At 43.6% G+C, this 20,312-nt stretch overlaps 1 protein-coding gene and 1 long non-coding RNA gene across 2 annotated transcripts; one reads left to right on the plus strand and one right to left on the minus strand.

The window, feature by feature from the left end:
* Nucleotides 1-4,142: 4,142 nt before the first annotated feature.
* On the minus strand, nucleotides 4,143-10,575 carry SAYSD1 (SAYSVFN motif domain containing 1). Its single transcript, XM_042938642.1, has 2 exons — nucleotides 10,244-10,575; nucleotides 4,143-4,746 (listed from the first exon to the last, which is right to left on the minus strand). The coding sequence occupies exons 1-2, from the start codon at nucleotides 10,448-10,450 to the stop codon at nucleotides 4,402-4,404; spliced, it is 552 nt and encodes a 183-aa protein (XP_042794576.1). The 5' UTR covers nucleotides 10,451-10,575; the 3' UTR covers nucleotides 4,143-4,401.
* LOC122219872 lies at nucleotides 10,115-19,634 on the plus strand. Its single transcript, XR_006202587.1, has 2 exons — nucleotides 10,115-10,361; nucleotides 18,449-19,634. It is a non-coding gene; the product is annotated as an uncharacterized LOC122219872 (long non-coding RNA).
* The last annotated feature ends 678 nt before the right edge of the window (nucleotides 19,635-20,312 follow it).

Raw genomic sequence — 20,312 nt, forward strand, 5'->3', positions numbered from 1 at the left:
TGTCTGATTATTGGCTGCCCCTTCCATTTGATTGTGAGCTCCTTGAAAAAAGGGACCTTGCCTTCATTATCAATGTGATAACTGATCATCAGAGCCGGGCACCTGGCCTAGAAAAGATCAGTTGCTCCACCAACATCCACAGTTGATACTATGTTAGGCTTTTGATTCTCTTCATAAGAAATGACCCAAACCTGAAGACAGACTGATGGATAAATGGATAAAGATGGGCAGATGGGCAATACTGCCTGCTAAGTCTAGAGGGGGGGGTTGTTGTTTTATTTTAAAATATTGGTATAAATCACTTCTGGTAGCTTTCCGTGCCTTTTCCAGGACCTTTGATGAGCCCTTTCCTTTGTGAATCTTGAAGTGAAAAGAACATCCGAAAAAGCAGCACAAATGGTTCAGATAAACATCCCAGTGGGTTTTCCACATTACATAAGTTACCAAGTGTGGGGAGAAGGGACCAGGATGTATAGCAGCAGCTCTATGCTACCCCCTGGTGGCAAGATGCTCACTGGCATCCCAGCTCCACCAGGTATCCTGGCTCTTACCGTGGATGCACTGTCTGCCCAAGCTCACTTATGGGTTCCCCAGCAGCGCCAAGCCTAAATAGAAATATTGGTTAACAGTGTGAGTGGCAGGAAACAAAACACAAAACTTCACTTTCTTCTGCCCAGATGACGATCATTGGTTTTGTCAATTGTGTAACTTCCTTTATTTTTTATTCTTTTGATTTTAGCACAGAGCTTACGAGCAGAGATCGGTCAAAAGGCAAATGTCAAAGACCTCCTAGACTCAAAGTACAATCCTAATAGCACAAAATACATATGCCCAGATCATCACTGTTACAACTCTAGAGTTTTTGAGAAAAGTCATTGTACCCACAAACTGTGACATTCACCTCTGCCCTGAACTGGAACCCTCAGAATGTGTCAGGGTTAGTTTGAAAGTGATTGTCCAGAGGTACGATGCGGATGATTTAGTCTGAAGAACAGAGAAAACTGAGCAAGAACAGAGTAACAGTTCACCAGTTTGGAGGATGTTCCATGTCCCCTGAGATTAGATAAGAAATAACCTGCGGTGGCATTGGGGGTCAAGTCTTTCGGTTAAGAATTTCCTAAGAAGTGCCTAAATCTTGTACCTGGATTCTTCTTCTTTAGGGGTCACCAGGAAAAAAAATATTTGGTCAGGAATAAATGCGGTCCTTGCCCAAGGCAAGGGGGATGCATTTGATAGCATTTTGGGGTCCATTCCAGCCCTATAAGTAGAGGTTCATTTAACAGTCTCTGTGAGTAGACAAGATGGGACAATGTGAATAGAAGCAAAAGCCAATTTACTTGTAAGATTTGGACAGAAATGACCTCACCTATGCACAGTGCACACAGCAATCATAGGGACTGAATGCATCTCTGGGATTTCAAGTTCCCTGGTGACAGAAGCAGCCGTTAATGGAAGCTGCTTGCTGAGCTAATGGTCGGGCCCTGAGTGGAAATTCTGAGATCAATAGGCCTTTCTAAATTCAGGAAATCAAGACTGCACCTAAAGCTTAATGGTCTGATAAGAACAGCAAATACATACTGTCCTTTCCTCTCTCCCCTGCCACTCATTTAATTGGTTCACACCCCACTTTTCCTAGAAGTTAATGCTGTCATTACATGCAACCTTTGGCGAGAGGTGAGCAAGGAGAGGTGACAGATCGTGCATAGAAAATCCCATGAAAGATGGGCTTAAGGCAATCAAGCTCCACCTCATTATAAACAGCTACATTTTTAAAGATGCTAGTGGGATCCACTCCTAAGCTGAGTCTCTTCTATGCCAAGCAGAGTCTCCACTTTGCTGAGATTGCTAATTGGATCATGTGTTCTCAATTTGGAGTTACAGGTGCTTTGTTTTAAGTAAAAGTTTGAATTACACATTTTTAAAACAAATTTTTTAATCTTTATTTTTGAGAGAGAGAGAAAGTGGGGGAGCAACAGAGAGAGAGAGAGAGAGAGAGAGAGAGAGAGAGAATCCAAAGCAGCCTGGCTCCAGGCTCTGAGCTTTTAGCACAGAGCCCAACGCAGGGTTCGAACTCACAATCCTCGAGTTGATGACCTGAGCCGAAGTTGGACACTCAGCCTACTGAGCCACCCAGGAGCCCCTGAATTACACATTTTAAAAATGAGAATTCTTTCCTAGAACAATGCTTATTGAGCGGGGCATTGTAGTGAGTCTCTGAATAAGGATATTCCTTGTATTTGGCTTTTATGAAATGTCAAAGCCCAAGTAAAATATCCAGGGAAATGAAGAAAGCCTGAAGAAAATAAATCTGGAAACAAAATCATGTATCTGAAACATGATCAAACCTTGCCTGTTTAATAGGGGTTCACCTGTTTCCCATACTTTCCAGAGGCCCAGCTGAGACAGAAGTCACAGAAGAAAATACTTCTTTGTGGGGCACCTGGGTGGCTCAGTCAGTGTGTCTGACTTCCTCTCAGGTCATGACCTTATGGTTCGGTTTGTGAGTTCGAGCCCTGTGTTGGGCTCTGTGCTGACAGCTCAGAGCCCGGAACCTGCTTTGGATTCTGTGTCTCCCTATCTGCCCCTCCCCCATTCATGCTCTATCTCTCTCTCAAAAAAAATAAAAATAAATTTTTTTTAAATAAAAAAAAAAAGAAAGAAAGAAAGTACTTCTTCGTGAACTATAGAGAACTTCTGGTCAAGTGAGGCTTCTGAGGGACAGCCAAAGTGCCAGTCAGCAAAGGGCTAGACAAAGCTGCTCCTCAGATCAGAAGAATTTTCAGCAAGGGCCGGAACACACGTGGTTGGCTACAAAGTGTGTTTCATGAGAACATCCCCTCTGTACGCTCCTAAAACTGAAACTTACCTCATTCTATTATTTTTTAAAATTATTTATTTAAAGTAATCTCTATACCCAACGTGGGGCTTGAACTCATAACCCTGAGGTCAAGAGTTGCATGCTCTTCCAACTGAGCCAGCTAGGCACCACATCTCACTCTATTATTGTTATTGCTTGTTTTATTTTGTCCACCAATCCCCCTCCCAGCTAGACTGTATGCTCAGCGCAATGGGAATATGTCTGCTTTTTCCCTCAAGTGCCTACCAGGGAGCTGGCATTCAATGAGTAAAAGTTAAATTTAAATGGAGCTAAGGTTTGGCTATAGTAAGCAAATCAGGCAAGAAAGAAAAAAAAATTTCAGCAATAAGCATCCATTATTTAAGAATATCTCATAAATATTAAAGTTACTGTCAGAATGAGTGAATAACTGAATCCTGAAGTTGAAATCCTACTGAGGAATCACTAATTTCTTAAAATTTTAAAAGTTTCAGAAAAAAAGTATTGGCTTAAAACTAGACTCCTCTTACTCATCAGTATGATCCATAAAAAAAAAAAAAAAAGTATTTAATGGTTTGCTTTGGTCCAATTTTAGTGAACCCAAACACTAACTTTGTACTGGAAGAGGAAGAACGACTGAAATCATGTCTGGTTACCCCTATTTACATAATTTCTCACCAGAGGCCCACAGGCAAAGAAAGGGACTGCTTACTCCAGAGCCCTCAGAATATAAGAAACAACCCACGCAGCCAATAAGTCTAGAGTTCCACTTCCACAGCTCTCATCTGAACACACTCAGGAATTTTTTTCTTGCTGAATTCATCATAAATAACCCACTTACCAAATCTACCAATCTACCTCCCCTCGCCTGTCACTTAGGACTCTGTCTTCTCTTAATCTTCCTTCATTAAGTGGGAGCAGAATAACTGAGGAGAATGGAAGATGGTGATGGGCAATGGGGATCTGTTTCTGAAAAGCAGGTATTTTAAAGCTATTTTATTTTTCATTACCATTAATGACTGAAAAAAAAAAAGCAAGATTTAAAGCAGAAAACACACAACAAAAACCAAAAAACAATGAAAAAACAAACATCATCAACAGCAACAAAAAAACCCAAAAAACAAAAACTTGCAACTTAAATTTTTCAGGGGGGAAAAAATGCTTTATAGCATATATGAAAAGACTTAAAGAGAACACTTATTTTGACACACCATTCCTTCAAACAGCTGGGTGTTTTAAAGTTATCTCCCCAATCCCTTTCTACTGCTTTACAAGTACCTCTCTCAAATAATGAGACAAACAGCTCTCTTTTTTGAGTATGTACTTTTTATAAAGGGCATCATATCCACACTGAGTGTCATTCAAGGGGTTTCACCAAAACCAAAAAGAAGTTCAATGATAAAACCGCAGCAGAGGATTGGGGAAAGAATGCAGAAGTTCACAGCCAGAGAACTAACCTGCAAGCTGTTCTTATAAGGTCTTGGGCACTTGAAATCAAACCCACGAGCCCATGTCCAGAGGCTATGAGGGAGCCATGTGGGAGGCTACCTGCAAGAGAGCAGAGCCTATCTCCCCTCGAGGGGTCTAAACTGTAACTCACGTTCCAACTGCTCTGCTGTCAGGGTGCCCTGGATGGCTTCGCAGCCTGGGTTGAATACCGAGTAGGCGCTCTTCTCTCCCTCTTTCCTCTCTTCGGGGCCTCGTGTCCCGACATACATCCAGTAGAACAAGGAGAGGACAAAATAGGCCAGGCCAAATTCCAGCTCCACAAACAATCCCAGCAAGACCAACCAGAGAAGAACCTTCAAGAAAGTGATGTTGATCAGGAAAGACTGGTCCTGTGGTGAAGGCAGAGGAATGGCTTCGTTCCGTGGTGGCTGTGACGTGCTGCTCCCCGGCTGAGCCACTTCCTAGGTCACACAAACAAACAGAAGTAAGAATAAAGGGTAATGGGGCTCAAAGGATAAAAACCAATCTGGAAAGACAGCTCTCATTGCTCTGGGAAGGCCTCCGGCTCATTGATTTCTATTTTCTTGCTCTGCTCCCTAAAACAATCATCTCCAAAGAGCTCACGTGCCCTGTTCTAACTGAATCAAAACTGATCTGCACTTAGTGAGCTGTGACCTGATAAAATCCTTACAGCATTCAGGTGGATTCCCATTCATGGGAGTCATTTCCTCAGATCAGTCTGCTGCTAACAAGAGCTAATTTGTGCCCCATAGAGAAACTCCCCAGTAAGTGATAATGCAGCAGCTACACCTAGTGCTTCACACACAGAGTCAATGCTTATTGACTAGATTAGATGAGCTACAGTTTTGTGAGTGGCATGAGTCTAAAATGAGGACTACATGAAACCAGAAACAAAAATCCCTTTCACTTCTTAAAAACAAATCACCATTATAGCCACAACCTTTCCATCCCAGGACTGTCTTACACACCACCAAGCCCAGGCAGTGTCTCCTAACTGGACTCCTTACCTCCTCCCCGCCTGGACTCTCCAAAACATCCTATGTATAGCTGCTAAATGAACTTCCTAAAACACCCCCCCCCAACCTTCTGTTCACAAACCTTCAACAAATTTTACTGCCTACAGGTTAAAATGTAAACTTCTTGGGCTGGAATGCATGCAAGGCCTTCCATTTATTCAACAGATAGAAATGCCAGTACACAGGCCCCTGGGTTGGGTGCGAATGGGAGATACAGATATTCAGATAGCTTTAGGGAGGCTTGATCTCTAGTCCAGTATTTTCCAAAATTTTTTGGGTATGATCCATAATAAGAAATACATTTTGTACTGTGACCCCACATATATATGTGTGTGTGTATGTATATATATGTATGTATGTATGTATGTATGTATATATGAAAAAGTTTCACAAATCAACAAATACCTTCACCACACATGAAATTCTCACCTTCCATTCCACTTTTTTAAAATTTGTTTTTAACAGAGGACTAGATCCTCTAAACCGATTTCACCACCCACTAACGGGTCACAACGTACAGTCTGTAAAACAATGATCTAAAAAATTAACTGTACGATACAATCCACAATCCACTGCTCTACTCCAGTTCAACAGGATTTACTACCCAAAGACACTGCCCCCCCCCCCCCCCTTGTATCCTGCTCTGCTTCCTCTCCATTCTCAGCTCTGTGCCTTCCTTCCAGGCCAGCATGACTGGTTAACTGTGTATGCTTGACCTCTGCAGCTATCAAGGAGGGATTCCCCCTCTGCCTCCCAGAGCACTTACTGCCTCTTTGTCTCATTGAGCACCAAACTATATGCTCATTAAGTGTTGTGTTTTTAAGCTTATGTATTTATTTTGAGAGAGTGCAAGTGGGGGAGTGGCAGAGAGAGAGTGAGAGAGAGAGAGAGAGACAGAGAGAATGAATCCCAAGCAGGCCCCACACTGCCAGCAGAGCCCAATGCAGGGCTCGAATTCATGAACCGTGAGCTTGTGACCTAAGCCGAAGTCAGACACTTAACCGATTGAGCCACCCAGCCACCCCAAGTGTTTTTCTTTTAATACAGTTCACATGTGTCCTTAGATTGCTACCAGGAGGCCAATGGACTACCATTTATCTTTTAGTGTCTCCAGAGCCAAAGAGAGCACCCCACACATAGGTTCTCAATACAAAGCATAACTTTTAGTTCATTTCTTCAATTATATCCCCATTCCTCCCATGATAATTTAAAACGGGACCACAAATATTATCTGGTCTTGATAAAAAATATAGGTCATCTGATTTACATTACATTCTGTTTTGTTGCAACCTTCTTTTCTAGTGTTAAGGTTGTAATTATTACCTTTTCTGTTAGACTGGAAAAGTCCTTAACATGCCATCAGCAACACACCCTCTCCTGACACACACATGTTTGTTAAGTAAATAAATGTCCCTTTCAGATTTGACCAGTATGCACAATAGAGAAATCACTGAAAGTCTCAGCAGGGAACTAATATAATCTGATTTATATTTAAGACTACTCTGGCTGACAGGTAGAGAATGGGCTACAAGGCTAGAAGCAGGGAAATTGTGAGTAGCTCACGCAGGAGGCTCAGTGAGAGAGAAGGGCCAGGCATAACTAGGGTGGTGACACAGAAGTCAGAGAGAAATGACTGACTGAAGAATGCAGAATACATTTTGAATGTGTACAACTTGAAATTTACTGTAAACTGAATTTATCATTGAAGGAGTATAAAAAGAATAATGCTTATGGCCACGATTTCTGGCACACCTTTGAGACACCCCATCTCCCATAATCAGGAGATAAGCACTGTTAATCCCAATTTACTGATAGGGAAACACTGAGATGTTAAGTAACTCCCCTAGAGTCACACAGCTAGTGATAGAGAGGAGACTGGTGTAGGATCCCAGCACAGCCTCCCTCCAAAGCTCTTTGTACTTAATTAGGGGCCTTTACGAGGAATGGTAAAGGGAAGGGTTAGAGAGCTAGGAGATGGGGGAATGGGTCAAACCAACTGGCAAAGGGAACAAACAAGAGGAGAGATATAGAAATTCCTCTACCTCCTTTGGCATTTGCTTTAGGACCAACGTGGCTTCTGCTATAAAAGCTGTGTATGGAAGTGTTTGTGGTCGTCACCGCACATAGAGGCATAGTTTAGGGCAAATACTTCCATTTCTCAAATACCAAGCTGCTTACCACCTCAGGGCCTTTGCACCTATGGTTCCTTTTGAGAGGAATGCCCCCTTCCCCTCACATGACCTGGATGGTTCCCTCCTCTCCTACAAATCTCAGCAAAAATGTGACCACATGTGCCCTTGTCCTTGTCCTGGGTTTCTCGAAGAGTGGCTTCTTCTTATGAAACGCCATTTCCTCAGGGAGGTCCTCCCTGCCTACCCAATTTAAAGTAGCACTCTGGGGGTGCCTGGGTGGCGCAGTCGGTTAAGCGTCCGACTTCAGCCAGGTCACGATCTCGCGGTCCGTGAGTTCGAGCCCCGCGTCAGGCTCTGGGCTGATGGCTCGGAGCCTGGAGCCTGTTTCCGATTCTGTGTCTCCCTCTCTCTCTGCCCCTCCCCCGTTCATGCTCTGTCTCTCTCTGTCCCAAAAAAAATAAATAAAAAAAAAAAAAAACAACGTTGAAAAAAAAATAAAGTAGCACTCTGCACCTCTCACCCCCAGTTCACTATCATAGCATCCGGTTCTTCCCCCCTTTCATAGCATTCATCATTCAGCTTTGTTTATCATCTGCTGCCCCAAATGCAAGTTCTATGAGAACAGGGCTTCATCTGCCTTTATCCCACTGTTTCCCAGATTCGGGACAGTAGCTGGAACAGACTGGGCACAGGATATAATTTTGCTGAATAAATGAATGAATGATGGCAAGGAAAGGGAAGAAATTAGAAGGTGATTCCTGGGTTTGAGGGAGTGATGCAAAGGCTGTGTTTAGCCAGGTGACTCCAAAGGAGAGCATTTGAGCAGTGGGTCAGTCCAAGCCAAGGCTGGAGGGGCAGAGTCACAGGATGAGAGAAGATACCTTGGGGCTAGAAGGTGCTGGGGACTGCTGCAGGGTATGCCTGGGCAGGGAGACAGGGGGCTTCTGTGGGGTTGAAAAAAGTCACAAGCATTTTGGTCCCAATGTGGAACAAGCTTGTCACAGAAAGAAATGTTTGATCTTAGGGACTGCTTTCTTCAAGATGAATTCGAGAGTGGAGGAAGGAGGATATGGATGCTTCCTTATCAATGACAACCAAGAAGCAATTACAAATAGAAGGCTAGAGAAATTTCTGACAGCCACTGTGTGTCTCCAAAATGATTAAGAGAGATGGATTGTAAATTGGGAGAAAGAAAAAAACAATTTAATGAGAATTTTCACACCAGAGCAAACCCACGAATGATAACTGAGCCAATGAAAATAAGCTTAAGACAGAGTCCCTTATGAAAAACAGAGTAATTAATAAGAACAACTGGAGATCCAGCATTTCCTGTCATCCTTTTGTCGGGACATCAGCTTTTAGGTTTTTAATAATGGAAACTTTCTCCAAGTTCAGCTTCTCTGGGTCCAATTCAATGATCTCATACTCCTTTGGAAATGAGACACACAGGCAAAAACTCATTGTGTGGGCTAGACATTGTTTTTTAACTGTGGAGAGGAAAAAGGGTAAGGGAAGTAGATTCTAAAATCTTAACCAATTGTGCTCAGTGAGTTCTAATCAACAATGAAGTTATCCTGAGATAAACCGCATGCAAGGAAATAGATTGTCTGAACCCTGCTGCACTCTCTTTCTGCAAGTCTGATGGAACCCTGCGTGGTATGGAGAATAGTATCTAATCAAAACTGAGTAACCATAAGTTCTCCTTGGTTTAAAAAAATTGCCTAAAACCAGATGTTGTGCAATAATAAATGAACTAAGAGAAATAATTTTAAGAGGAGTAAGATACATTTCTGCTCCAATACATTTTCATTTTCAAAAGGAATTTTTTGGCTCCTATTACACTTTTGAGATAGGAAGGCTTTGTCACAGACTGTCTCAAGGCACCTATTTTCCCTCCATGTTGTGTCCTGTATTCCAACATAGGTAATCTAATCTCACACACAGGGCACCTTGCCACTCTACTCCTGAGTGGAAACGAAATGAAAATACAAGATGTGAAATGAAAATACCAAGTTCATCTGAACATTAAGAGAATACTAAAGAATCAAAGGGTGGAAAGGCTATCATACTAATCTAAATAATGCTTTCACCTGAAAATTCACCAGAGAACTTGAGTAAGTTTCCCTAGTTAATAGAGGTGCACAAGCATCTGCGGCCTCTGGCAGTTACACAAACCACACTTTTGCACGTTTGTATTCAAATGCTATTTCTAAAGCACAGGCTTTCTGGGCTACTGGCTGCATGTGTCCCAGGTGCGAAATGAAAGGAAGCCTTCATTACTGCCACTTTTTAGCAGTATCCAATTAGACCTTTACCCTCCATTAGCGGAGGGCTGCAAATGAAAGCGGTGGTGGAGAAGTTCCCGGAGGCTACAGGGCATCACAATAACTCAACTCGCTGTGAGTAACTCAAGGGCAGAGGTGTTTTCTTCCAGGACCCTAGACCATCGCTTCCCGACCGGAATCAGGATCTGCGTGGGTCGCGGGCTGGAAAGAAAATGTCAAAGCGAAGGATCAGTGCAGACACGTGTGGCCCGAGATGCCAGGCTCCGGCCCTCAACAGTCGGGAGGCGCCGGCAGCCCCGCCCCGCCAGCGAAGGTGGGAACCAGAGGAGGGGGCTGGACTCCCGCTCCTTCGCGTGGTGGGCGGGGACGGCTCCTCGGTGGGGGCGTGGCCTGAAGGCCGCCACGCGGTGGGCGGGCAGTGGGTGTGGCCTCAGCCGGATTTTACTGGGTGGACACGACAGCGTCCCTGAAGCTAGGTCCCGGGGGGCGAGGCCTTCCTCTCACCTGAGCGAGGCTGGGCTGGGCCCGGATATTCGCGGGCCTCGGTTTCCACACCAGGAACCGTTTTAGCCAGCCTGGAGCTGCCTTTGGAGTCGCAGCTGCTTCCGCCTTCTTCCCTGAGGTTTGTGCACTCCGGCTCGAAGTGTTGGGTTCGGCCGCCAGCCCGGCCCGTTTCCTGGCCTCTCGGAACTCGGCTAACCGCTGTTCCATGGCGCGCGCCTCGCTCCCCGCGCGCCCTGGAGCGCGCACCCGCCGGCCGGGCTCCTGCCCCCCGCTTTGCCCGGCGCCTGGCCGCAGTGCGCCTGCGTAGCGGCGGCTCTGTGCCGCGCGTGCGTGCTGGGGGCCAGGGACTCCGCGAGTACCAGTGTTTGTGACGTTCGTTGGGCTGAATGTACAGCTAATAATGCCCTCTAAACGCTAGTGGACGGAGTGTCAACCTCTGAGGGCAAATGGCTAAGCATCCAAAGCATAGGGGCGCCTAGCTGGCCTAGTCGGAAGAGCATGCGACTCTTGATCTCAGGGTTAGAGTTCAAGACCCACCTTGAGTTAGAGATTACTTAAATAAAAACTTTAAAAAAAATTTTTTTAAAGCATAAAGACTGTTCCATTGGCCCCCTCTCTTCCGCGGGCTCTTCCGAGGAAAGTTCTCCAAGTGCTCCATCTCACTTCGGGGATCTAAAGGGAACATCCCTTTAGCAGTTAGGCGCTAGTATTGCAGGCCAGTTTCAAAAGGTGGTCCCAGGGCATTAGAGAAGGCCCATCATATCTGGGAGTTCTGGTGCCAAAAGGAACACAGTATAGTCTCCCCTTTTCCTTTTGATACGCAGATCTTAGCACTTGGAGGTGACTCACCTCTCGCATAGCAGACAGGCAGGCCATACAGATCATTGTCACTGCTTTTACCACAATGCAAACTACCTCTCGATGTGTCTAGATAGGTCAGAGACTTAAGAAAAAAACACTTTTATCAGTGTGCAACTTAAAATACACAAATCTTAAGTGTGGGGCTCAATAGGTTTGTAATTATGAATACACCTCTGTAAGTATTGTACTATCTAGAAAAAGAACGTTTCTAGTACACTGAGGAGCCCCTTATCCCCTCTCCCAATCACTATTCACCCAAAAGACTCAGGTGTCTGTTAGATTTTTAAAGCTCTAAGCATCTAGCGAAGTGCCACTCACATAATTGAGACTCAAGTATTTCTTGGATCTTGCTGAGTTTTTGAGTCAAGAAACTAGATGAAGTAGAATGGAGTCTCATTGATTTAACAAATATTTATCAAGACCGTGCTGTATGTCAGGTGTTGTGTCTGGCACTAGAGATGCTGGGATGAATGAAATACATCCGTTTTATTAGCACTTACTTACATTCTAAATAGACAAATGCGTAACTACATATTTATATTTAATGTAATGTCAGATACTGACTAGTGCTATGAAGAAAAATAAAGTAAGGAATAGAGATGGTGGGACTATTTACAGCTGATGACCAGGGAAGACTTCTCTGAGGAATTGCCATTCCCACAGAGACCTAAGTGAAATGAGTGAGGCATGCAGGTATCTGGAAAAGAATGTTTCAGTGATAGGAAACAGCAAGTGCGAAGGTTCTGAGACCTTAAGTGTACGCTTGACTTGCTCATAGAACATCAGGGAGGCCAGTGTAACCAGTGCAGAGGGAAGAAAATAGTAGAAAATAAATACTCACAGATATCCAGATGTGAGGCCCTATAGGCCAACGTGAATACTTTGTATTGCATTCTGAGTGTGATGGTAGTGACTGGAAGATTTTGAATAGGAGACGACATGACATGACATTTTTAAAGGAGTACACAGGCTGCTTCAGATGGGGTCCTGGAAGAGTGCAAGGGTAGAAGAAGGAAAACCAGTTAGGAGCACAGTAGGACAAGAGAGACTGGCTGTTTGGGCTACAGTAGTGGTAATGGGGGTGGTCAGATTCTGAATATATTTTGAAGAGCTGAGCCACATAATGTGTGGATTGATTGGATGTGGAATGTGCAAAAAAGGAATCAAGCATGATAGATTTCTGCCATTCTCTCTCCCTCCTGACCACATACCCTGAGCAACCAAGGGAATGGTGCTGGGACCCTCTACTGAAATGAGGGGAGACTAGGAAGGGAGGAGTATGGGATGAACACGGAGAGCTTTGTTTTTGATGTGCCAAGATGCTTGTTTGAGATGCTTGTTGGATATCCAATGTAGGCAATTGGATGGTGAAAATGAGTTCAGGGAAAAGTCAGGACTGGAGAAACATATTGGGAATCATCCACATGTATGATATTTAAAGCCATAAAACTAGAAGAGATCAAATAGAAGGTGAATGTGGATAAGGAGGAAAGATATTGGAGGACTGAGCCCTGAATAGAGATGGTTTGTAAGACAGAAAAGAATGGGGTCATTATAACACAGTGACCTTTGATAGAGAAACCACAGAGAAAATTTCTTGCCCATCTTGGTGTCTGGAGTAGGTCTGCTTCTCTCGAGAGACTGGAGGTTCTTTTATTGATTGTGTTTCCCACTTGATAATCACTCTGAGACCTTAGAGCTATATTTATGGTCTACTTCTAGTGGGTATTTACACTTAAGGCATGTAATTTGTGGGCTCTTGTAATCAGGGTCCCTGGCAGGAAAAATAACACTTCCAAACAGATTAAGTAGGGAGAGTTTCATGAAGGAGTTATTACAAAGGTGTGACATGATTAAGGGAGCCAGTTGGGGATGGTTCACAGGAAGTGTTACCAGCCTCTGGGCTTCAAGCAACAAGAGGACACAGTGGTCATCAGACCCCTTGAGACCTGTACTATAGGAAAAGCCCAAGAAAGGGGAGCCCTTCAAGGAGGACAGACCAGGTAGGGAAGGAGGGAAAAAGGATCAGAGGGAGCAAATGGAGACTATCCAGCCAAGTACTAATGCCATTCCAGGCCCATCTTGCTTTGGTAACCTGATTTTCCCTTTGCCTTGTCTTCTGATTTATTATACGTTGATTTTGTCTCAGAACTTTGTAAACCTCTTTAAATCCTTTTCTGGAAAAGGTCGATAGAATGAAAAGTTATGGTGAAAGAGATGAAGAACAATTCCTGCTGCATTAATAACTTATATTTTCTTTTTGGATAAGATTATAAAGGAAGTCAATAAGAAAGGTCCCAAAGTGTGCTTAATGTGTGAATTTAATTTTTATTATAAAATAGTTTGTACATAATAAATTTAGTGTATATGTATGTGTACACACACACACACACACACACACACACACACACCTGGGGCCAATTGGTATATTTATACATATATATCATATTTGTACATTAAAAGGAATAAAATATTCACATGCCCTGTGATATATTAAGTCTTTGGCCTCAATACTTCATTTTTTGCATCTGTGCCATAAAAGGCAGAGTATACTTTCCCATTCCTTGACTTTGAACTCAGCCACACAGGTTGCTTTGGCCAATAGAATAATGGCAACATTATGCAAGCACAGGCTTGAAGCATCTTTGTCTTATTGAATGCACCCTCTTAATACTCTGTACTGCCATGAGTTGAACTTGTAACGGCTAGCCAGCTGGTCTAAGAATAATGAGAGTCAGGTGGATATATAGTCACCCAGCTGACATACAGACCTGCAGTTTAAAGCTGAGGTGCCCAGCTGAGCCCAACCTCAAATAGCTGACCCTAGCTTACCCCAAGAGGTATAAAAAAATAAATGCTTATTTTATGTCACAGAAATTTTGTGGGTTTTATTACACAGAAAAAGCTACTCAAGAATAAGAACATTTCTCTGTGTGCTTGTGGTCCATTCCTGACTCCTTCCCACCTCTTCAATCTACTAACGTAGTGAGTTACATTAATAGATTTTCTGTTAAAACATCCTACATTCCTGGAATAACCAAAACTCAGTCACTTTATAAAATACAAAATTCAAAGCTAGATTCAGTTTAGTAATTTTTAAAGGACTTTTGCATCCGTGTTCATTAATGAGATTATTTTCTGTAGTTTTCTTTTCATGTACTATATTTGAAAGGTTTTGGTTTTAGGATTATACTAGCTTTATAAAATAAGCTGAAGGGTGGCTCCATCTTCTCCCCCACTCCCATTTTCTAGAACAGTTTGAATAAAATAGGAATTAACCTATTTCTTGAAGGTTTGGTAGGACTTTGTAGTAAAAGAAACACCAGAAAACTGGTGTTTCCTTAATCAAGTAAATAAATGTAAGCTACAGTTAAATGGACAAGTCAACACAGCCTTACCAAAAAAGTGTTAAGAAATGGATCGACATTAGTCTGTCCTGTCTTATGTTTTTGGGAGTGGCCTGGATGAAAATTTTAAAAGGCATTTTATCATAATTTCAGGTGACAAAAATTTAGTAGAGAAGATCTATAATTATGTCTGTAGGGAAAACTGAAATAAATTTGATCCAATTTTTCATGTTGAAAATATTGTGGAGATGCTTGGAGGGAACTCCACCTCTTAGATTTGCATTTGTGTTTTTATGTCTTTGTTTTTGTTTCTTAGTCATCTGCTTGAGACCAGTTTGTTTCAATAGGATTCATAGCTTTTCCCTGACCACAGACTGGAGGGGAGGGGGGCGTGTGTTGTGGGTGCTTCAGCTGCTACAGTCGATCCTGTTGTCATAGTGAGAAAGGATCCCCCCCATGTTCTATGCTCTTTCAGGTCCTATCCCTGTAGGTACTGCATGTTGGGTTCTTAGCACTATGCTTTATATGACAAGCCATAGCATATGCAGAGCAGAGTGACCTGGATAATGATCTTTCTAGAGCAGGTTTCTCAGCCTTGGTTCTTTGGACCTTTGGGCCAGATAATTCTTTGTTGTGGGGGCTGTCCTGTGCCTTGTAGCACCCTTACCAACATCCTAGGCCACAGCCCATTGCTGCCAGTAATGCTCCCTACTAGTTTTAACAGCCAAAAATGTCTCCAGACAGTGTCACATGTACCCTGGGAGTCAAATTTGCCCCAGGTTGAGAATGACTAGTTTAGAGACCATATTGTAGTAAGAGTGGTAAGGACAGTGGGTGATTTGGGCCAGAGAAGAGGAGTCATAGTGAAAATATACCAGTTATTTTTAGAAACTATTAAAAGATATTGTGGGGGTGGGGTGGGGAGGGGAATCATTCTACGGGGCTCCAAAAGGCAGAATTGAGGCCAACGGTCAGAAATTACAAGGTAATATATGGTGCACCTGGGTGGCCCAGTCAGTTGAGCCTCTCTTAGTTTCAGCTTAGGTCATGATCCCAGGGTCATGAGATCAAGCCCCACGTTGGACTCCACACTGAGCAGGGAGCCTGCCTAAAATTCTGTCTCTCTCTCTCTCTCTTCCCTGCTCGTGTGCTCTCTCTCTTTCCCAAATAAAAGAAAAAAAGAAAAGAAAAGAAATTACAAGGTAATATATATGGAAGCTTTAAAAAATTAAAGGATTTTTCAGCAACTGACTTATTTCCAGTGACAGCATGGCGTCCTCAGAGTAGTGAGCTCTCCCCAGTACTAGCAGTATTCAGTCAGAAGGTGACCACTATCTCTCAGGAATGTTGTAGAGGGGCTTTCTGAACTGGAGAGATTTGGTTAGGCTAAATGGAATACTTTGGGGCATCAGGCTAAGAATATGTCATATAAGGTGTTGGTACCACTGGGGCAGAACTCACTATGGCTGCACCTGCTGATGGCTTATTTCTATAAGCACCTGCGGGCTTTCTCTGGCTGCATGAATGTGTTCAACTAGTGCATGAGGCACACTGGCAGCAGTTGGAGGGTATTCCCACCACCCCTCAAAGAGCCTTCAACCAACTGGGGGTGGGAGTTAGTAGATAAATACCCCAGCTCCCTCATTCCTTTTTTTCTCCCCCCTCACTCCTCATGGGTTATGACTCTGAGGTACCTTCCACAGAGTCTCCCAGGGATCTTCAGAAGAAAGGAGCCTCAGTTGCCCACAGCAGTACCTGCTCATTAAAGCATCCTATATCACTTTTCTTCCCTTTCCTGTCTCACTTTCCTGCTGTCCAGTCAGTGCTCTCGGGACTCACTTCCTCAGTAAACTTCTTCCATTCAAATCATTATCTTAAGATCTTCTTCCAAGAGAATCTAAGGCAAGACCACACTGCAAGACCTAAGCAAGGCAGAAAGGGAAGTAAACCAGAAGGCTAGTTGGTAGTTCACATTTACTAGACCCCTGTCTTGAAGTTTAAAGCAAGCAAAACAGGGATTTTGACTAGCACAGTCCAAGGAGAATATTTGAAGATGGGAATAAAGAAGTTAAAAAAGAGGAAGAGAAGGCCACAGTGCTTCAACTAAAGCAGCCTGGGCCAGCTTCTGGGAAGATGGGTTGGCTTACGTGTTATGTTGAGCCCCGTGGAGAACAGGATCCAGTCATTCTATGATTCAATCCTCCAAGGACTTTAGAGACCAATTAGTCAGCAAGTGTTGACTAAAAACTTGTTATAGGCCAGGCCCTGTGCCAGGCTTTGAGGATGCAGAGAGGTATAAAATACAGTCCCAGCCTTTAGGAGTTTAAGGTCTAGTTGAGGAGGCAGACTCATTAAAAGACAACTATACATGAAGGTCTGGGAGAGCAGAGGAGGGTCACTAACTCAGGCTGGGGAGAAGTATGACTTCCTTAGATTTAAATATGGGGAAACTGAGGCCAGCAAAGGCAAGCTGATGAGGTATAATCCCTGGGCATTGCTGTAGACAATACATATTTCTGGCGATAGTTTCTTCTTTATAGAACTACCTTTTGCATTTGCATTGGAAAATGTTGCCGCATGACCCCCTTGACCCGCCCCCCCCACTTCTTCTTGGCTTAATGGTCACAACTGCTTTTGCTTGACAGCTACTGCTGGTTTGAGCTTTGCCTTTTTTGTCCCCTACCCAATTTATAGGGATCCTGTGTTCCTAAAGAGCCCAGGATTCTCTGCAGTTTTTCCCAGTCAGTTCTGCCCAATTCCATTATCTGAAGCTTCCTCATTACCTCCTTTAGCCCGTCTTTAAATCCCTTTAGCTCCCAAATCTCAGGTTTTGACAGTTTCCCTGCCCACCTGACTTGCCCTGCATTATTCTATTTTGAGTCCTTTTGTGCTTAGCTCTGATGCTCAGAGAAATGCGTCCGGGGTTTGTAGGACAGATGATCAGACAAAGCCCACAGAATTATAGCAAAGATAATCTATATGTAAATCCCATCCCCAAACTCTTCTTAAAATGATCTCTCAGTATTTGGAGAAGAACATTTTGCAAGTTGAGGATGCACAAAATGCCATAGGTGTTGTGTTTTAGGTAAGCTTGTTCCTCCCTAGTTATATATGGGAATAAACTTGGGAGGAAGGCAAGCTTTTGCCCTTTTAAGTCCTTTGAGAGGTGCCTGGGTGACTCAGTTGGTTGAGTGTCTGACTCTTGGTTTCAGCTCAGGTCATGATCCCAGGGTCATGGGAACGAGCCCTGCATCAGGCTCTGCGCTGAGCATGGAGCCTGCTTGGGATTCTTTTCCTCTACCCCTCTCCCTCCCTCCCTCTCTCCCTCTTAAAAAAAAAAAAAGTCCTTTGAAGAAGTGGGCTGCTTTGCTAAAATATATGCACAAGTGCCCAGAATGGTGTATATCCTAATTCTTGACAAGAATAGCTGCTCCTGCATTTCTCTCTAGCCATTGACCTTCCAGAGTCTTGCCTGAACATGGGGGTTAGGGGTCCAAATGGACCCATCTTTCATCCTAATAGCATTAGCTGCTGCTAAGGCTTGGAGGGAAAGCTGGCCCCTTCTGCGTGACTTAGCAGCAGGAACACTGCCAGGGCGCCTGACTCTGCCTGGTTGTCGCCTGCTCAGCTCTTAGTCATTTCCATGCTCTGCACCCTGGGGAGCCATTATTGCTCCTGTAGTAAGGTGGACATGATGGAGGTGAAGTGAGGCAATTCTTACCCAACATCCGGCCTCCTTCCAACTTGTGTGTTACTTTTCTAGACTCATATCCTACAGAAAGGAGATTTTCTATCTAAATTCTTCCTGAAACAAACAAATAAACAATCACACTTTTTTTTTTAACCTTGAGGACCAGTTGAGTAATTCACTATCAACAACGAATACTTGTTGCGCTCCAATAATAGTTGATCTTTGTGGAGTGATTTCTGTGTGCCAGGTACTCTGCTATACCCTGAAAATCATTATGCTTTTTAATTTTTCTCAACAACTCTTCAGGAGTGTACCTGGACAGAGATGAAGTGATTTGATGTCATACAACAAGCAACGAGCAGGGCCAGGATTCGAACCTGAGTCTGACTCCAGAGCCCAGGAATCCACTTATTCTGCCTTCTCCTCTGTGCAAACCACTTTCAAGGTTCTATGAATACAAACAGGTATACATTTTGATCCCTGGCCTTCAGAAACCTTACAGACATGCTGAGAAGATGAAACGAGAACATGAAATGCTAAATAATGCCCAGCACCATCTGCTAAGTGTTCTGCCCATGGAACAGACAGGCAGAAACTTATCAGGCAGAGGAGAAGATCTGTGAGGCCAGGGTGGTCTAAAAGGCTCCATGGAGGAGCATGGCATTTGACTGGCCTCGACAGACAGAGAGAACTTAGGTAAGCTGACAGGAGGAAATCAACTAAGGTACAGAGGACTTCGAACACATGGGTTCAAGTCCCAGCTCTGACATTATCTGTACAATCCAAGGAAAGTCCTTATCCTCTACTGCCCCATTTCCTTTACTATAAAGAGAAAGGCTCAAAAGGTGACATGGAATAGTGGGGAGAGCAGAAGTTTGGAACCAGAAGAAGCCTCAGAGAGGTGGGGAGGGAGGGGGTAGTGATTTAAGGGGGCCAGGATGTTGACAGAATTCTCTCTTGATAAGTAGTGGTTCCCTGAGTAATCACTATGATAATCCATTGAGTGGTAAAAGTCAAGCAAACAAAAAACCCTAGCTTCTAACTTTTATTTTGCCTTAAGCAAGGCAAATTGTCCCTCTGTTTCTTTATCTATAAATGGAGGGATGATACCTCACAGGAGGGTATCAGGATGAGCTGACCTGATAGAGGGTGCCTGGAAGTACCTGAATCATTGTAGATGCTTAGTCAACATAGACAGCTAAGAGAGTAGGAAACCAGCATGTCCATACCCAATGGGTAACCAAAGGCCTGGGAAGAAACAGAGGGAAGAAAAGAACATCTTCCTAAGCCAGACATAATGGAATGCATGTGGAGAATTGGTATGTTGGTAGGTTTTTAGACCAAGGAAGATACTATTCATCTGAGATGGTTGAATTCAGATTGTTTCCATGTCAAAAAACTGACATATCGCTTCTGTTTCTGTCTTCTTCCCTGACTCCTATCACCCTCCAGAGCTTGTTTGAACTAAAATAAACCTCTTCCATTACCTTAATAGGCTTGGGTTAAATGTACTCAAGTGACCTCACTTTGAGGTTGGTTTGAGGTGGTATTGATAGGCCTGTCAATCAGCCAGCCTCCCACAGTCTATTTGTAGGAGCCATTGGGCATTCCTGTCCACCTCACAAAAAATCTGGCTGGCCAGGATACTGGAATGAGCCCCTTTATGAATCTGGGATTTCCATTAGGAAGTTAATAATAGGGGAAACCATATAATAATAGGGGAAACCATGTGGCACTTATCATTGGCTTTCAGTCTCCTTCCTTACCAGGAGCTGCTCAAGACATGGAGAGATTGCACAGTGAGCGATTCTCTGATTGGAGTTTTTATCACATCACCACACCCTCTTTTTTTCTCCCCCCCCCCCCACACACACAAAACCCACTCCCAAGCTCAAGCCTCATTACTCCCTGCTGCCCCTTAAAACCCTACTCTTTATGCCAATTTATAATTTCTCAAACGTGCTATGTTGTTTCCTGGCTCCATACGTTTGTCCACACTTTTTCTTTTTATCTGGGACACACTTTCCTCCCTCCTCAGCTATTAAGTGACACTCGTCTTACATACTTAAATATCTCCTTCTCTAGAAATTGTCCTAGATATTCTCCAGAATATCTTGTTCCCCAGATATTCTTCTAGCACCAACTGTATCCTCTTTATGAGTAGCCTTTA

Source organism: Panthera leo, chromosome B2 (assembly GCF_018350215.1).
Source record: "Panthera leo isolate Ple1 chromosome B2, P.leo_Ple1_pat1.1, whole genome shotgun sequence".
NCBI lineage: Eukaryota > Metazoa > Chordata > Mammalia > Carnivora > Felidae > Panthera > Panthera leo.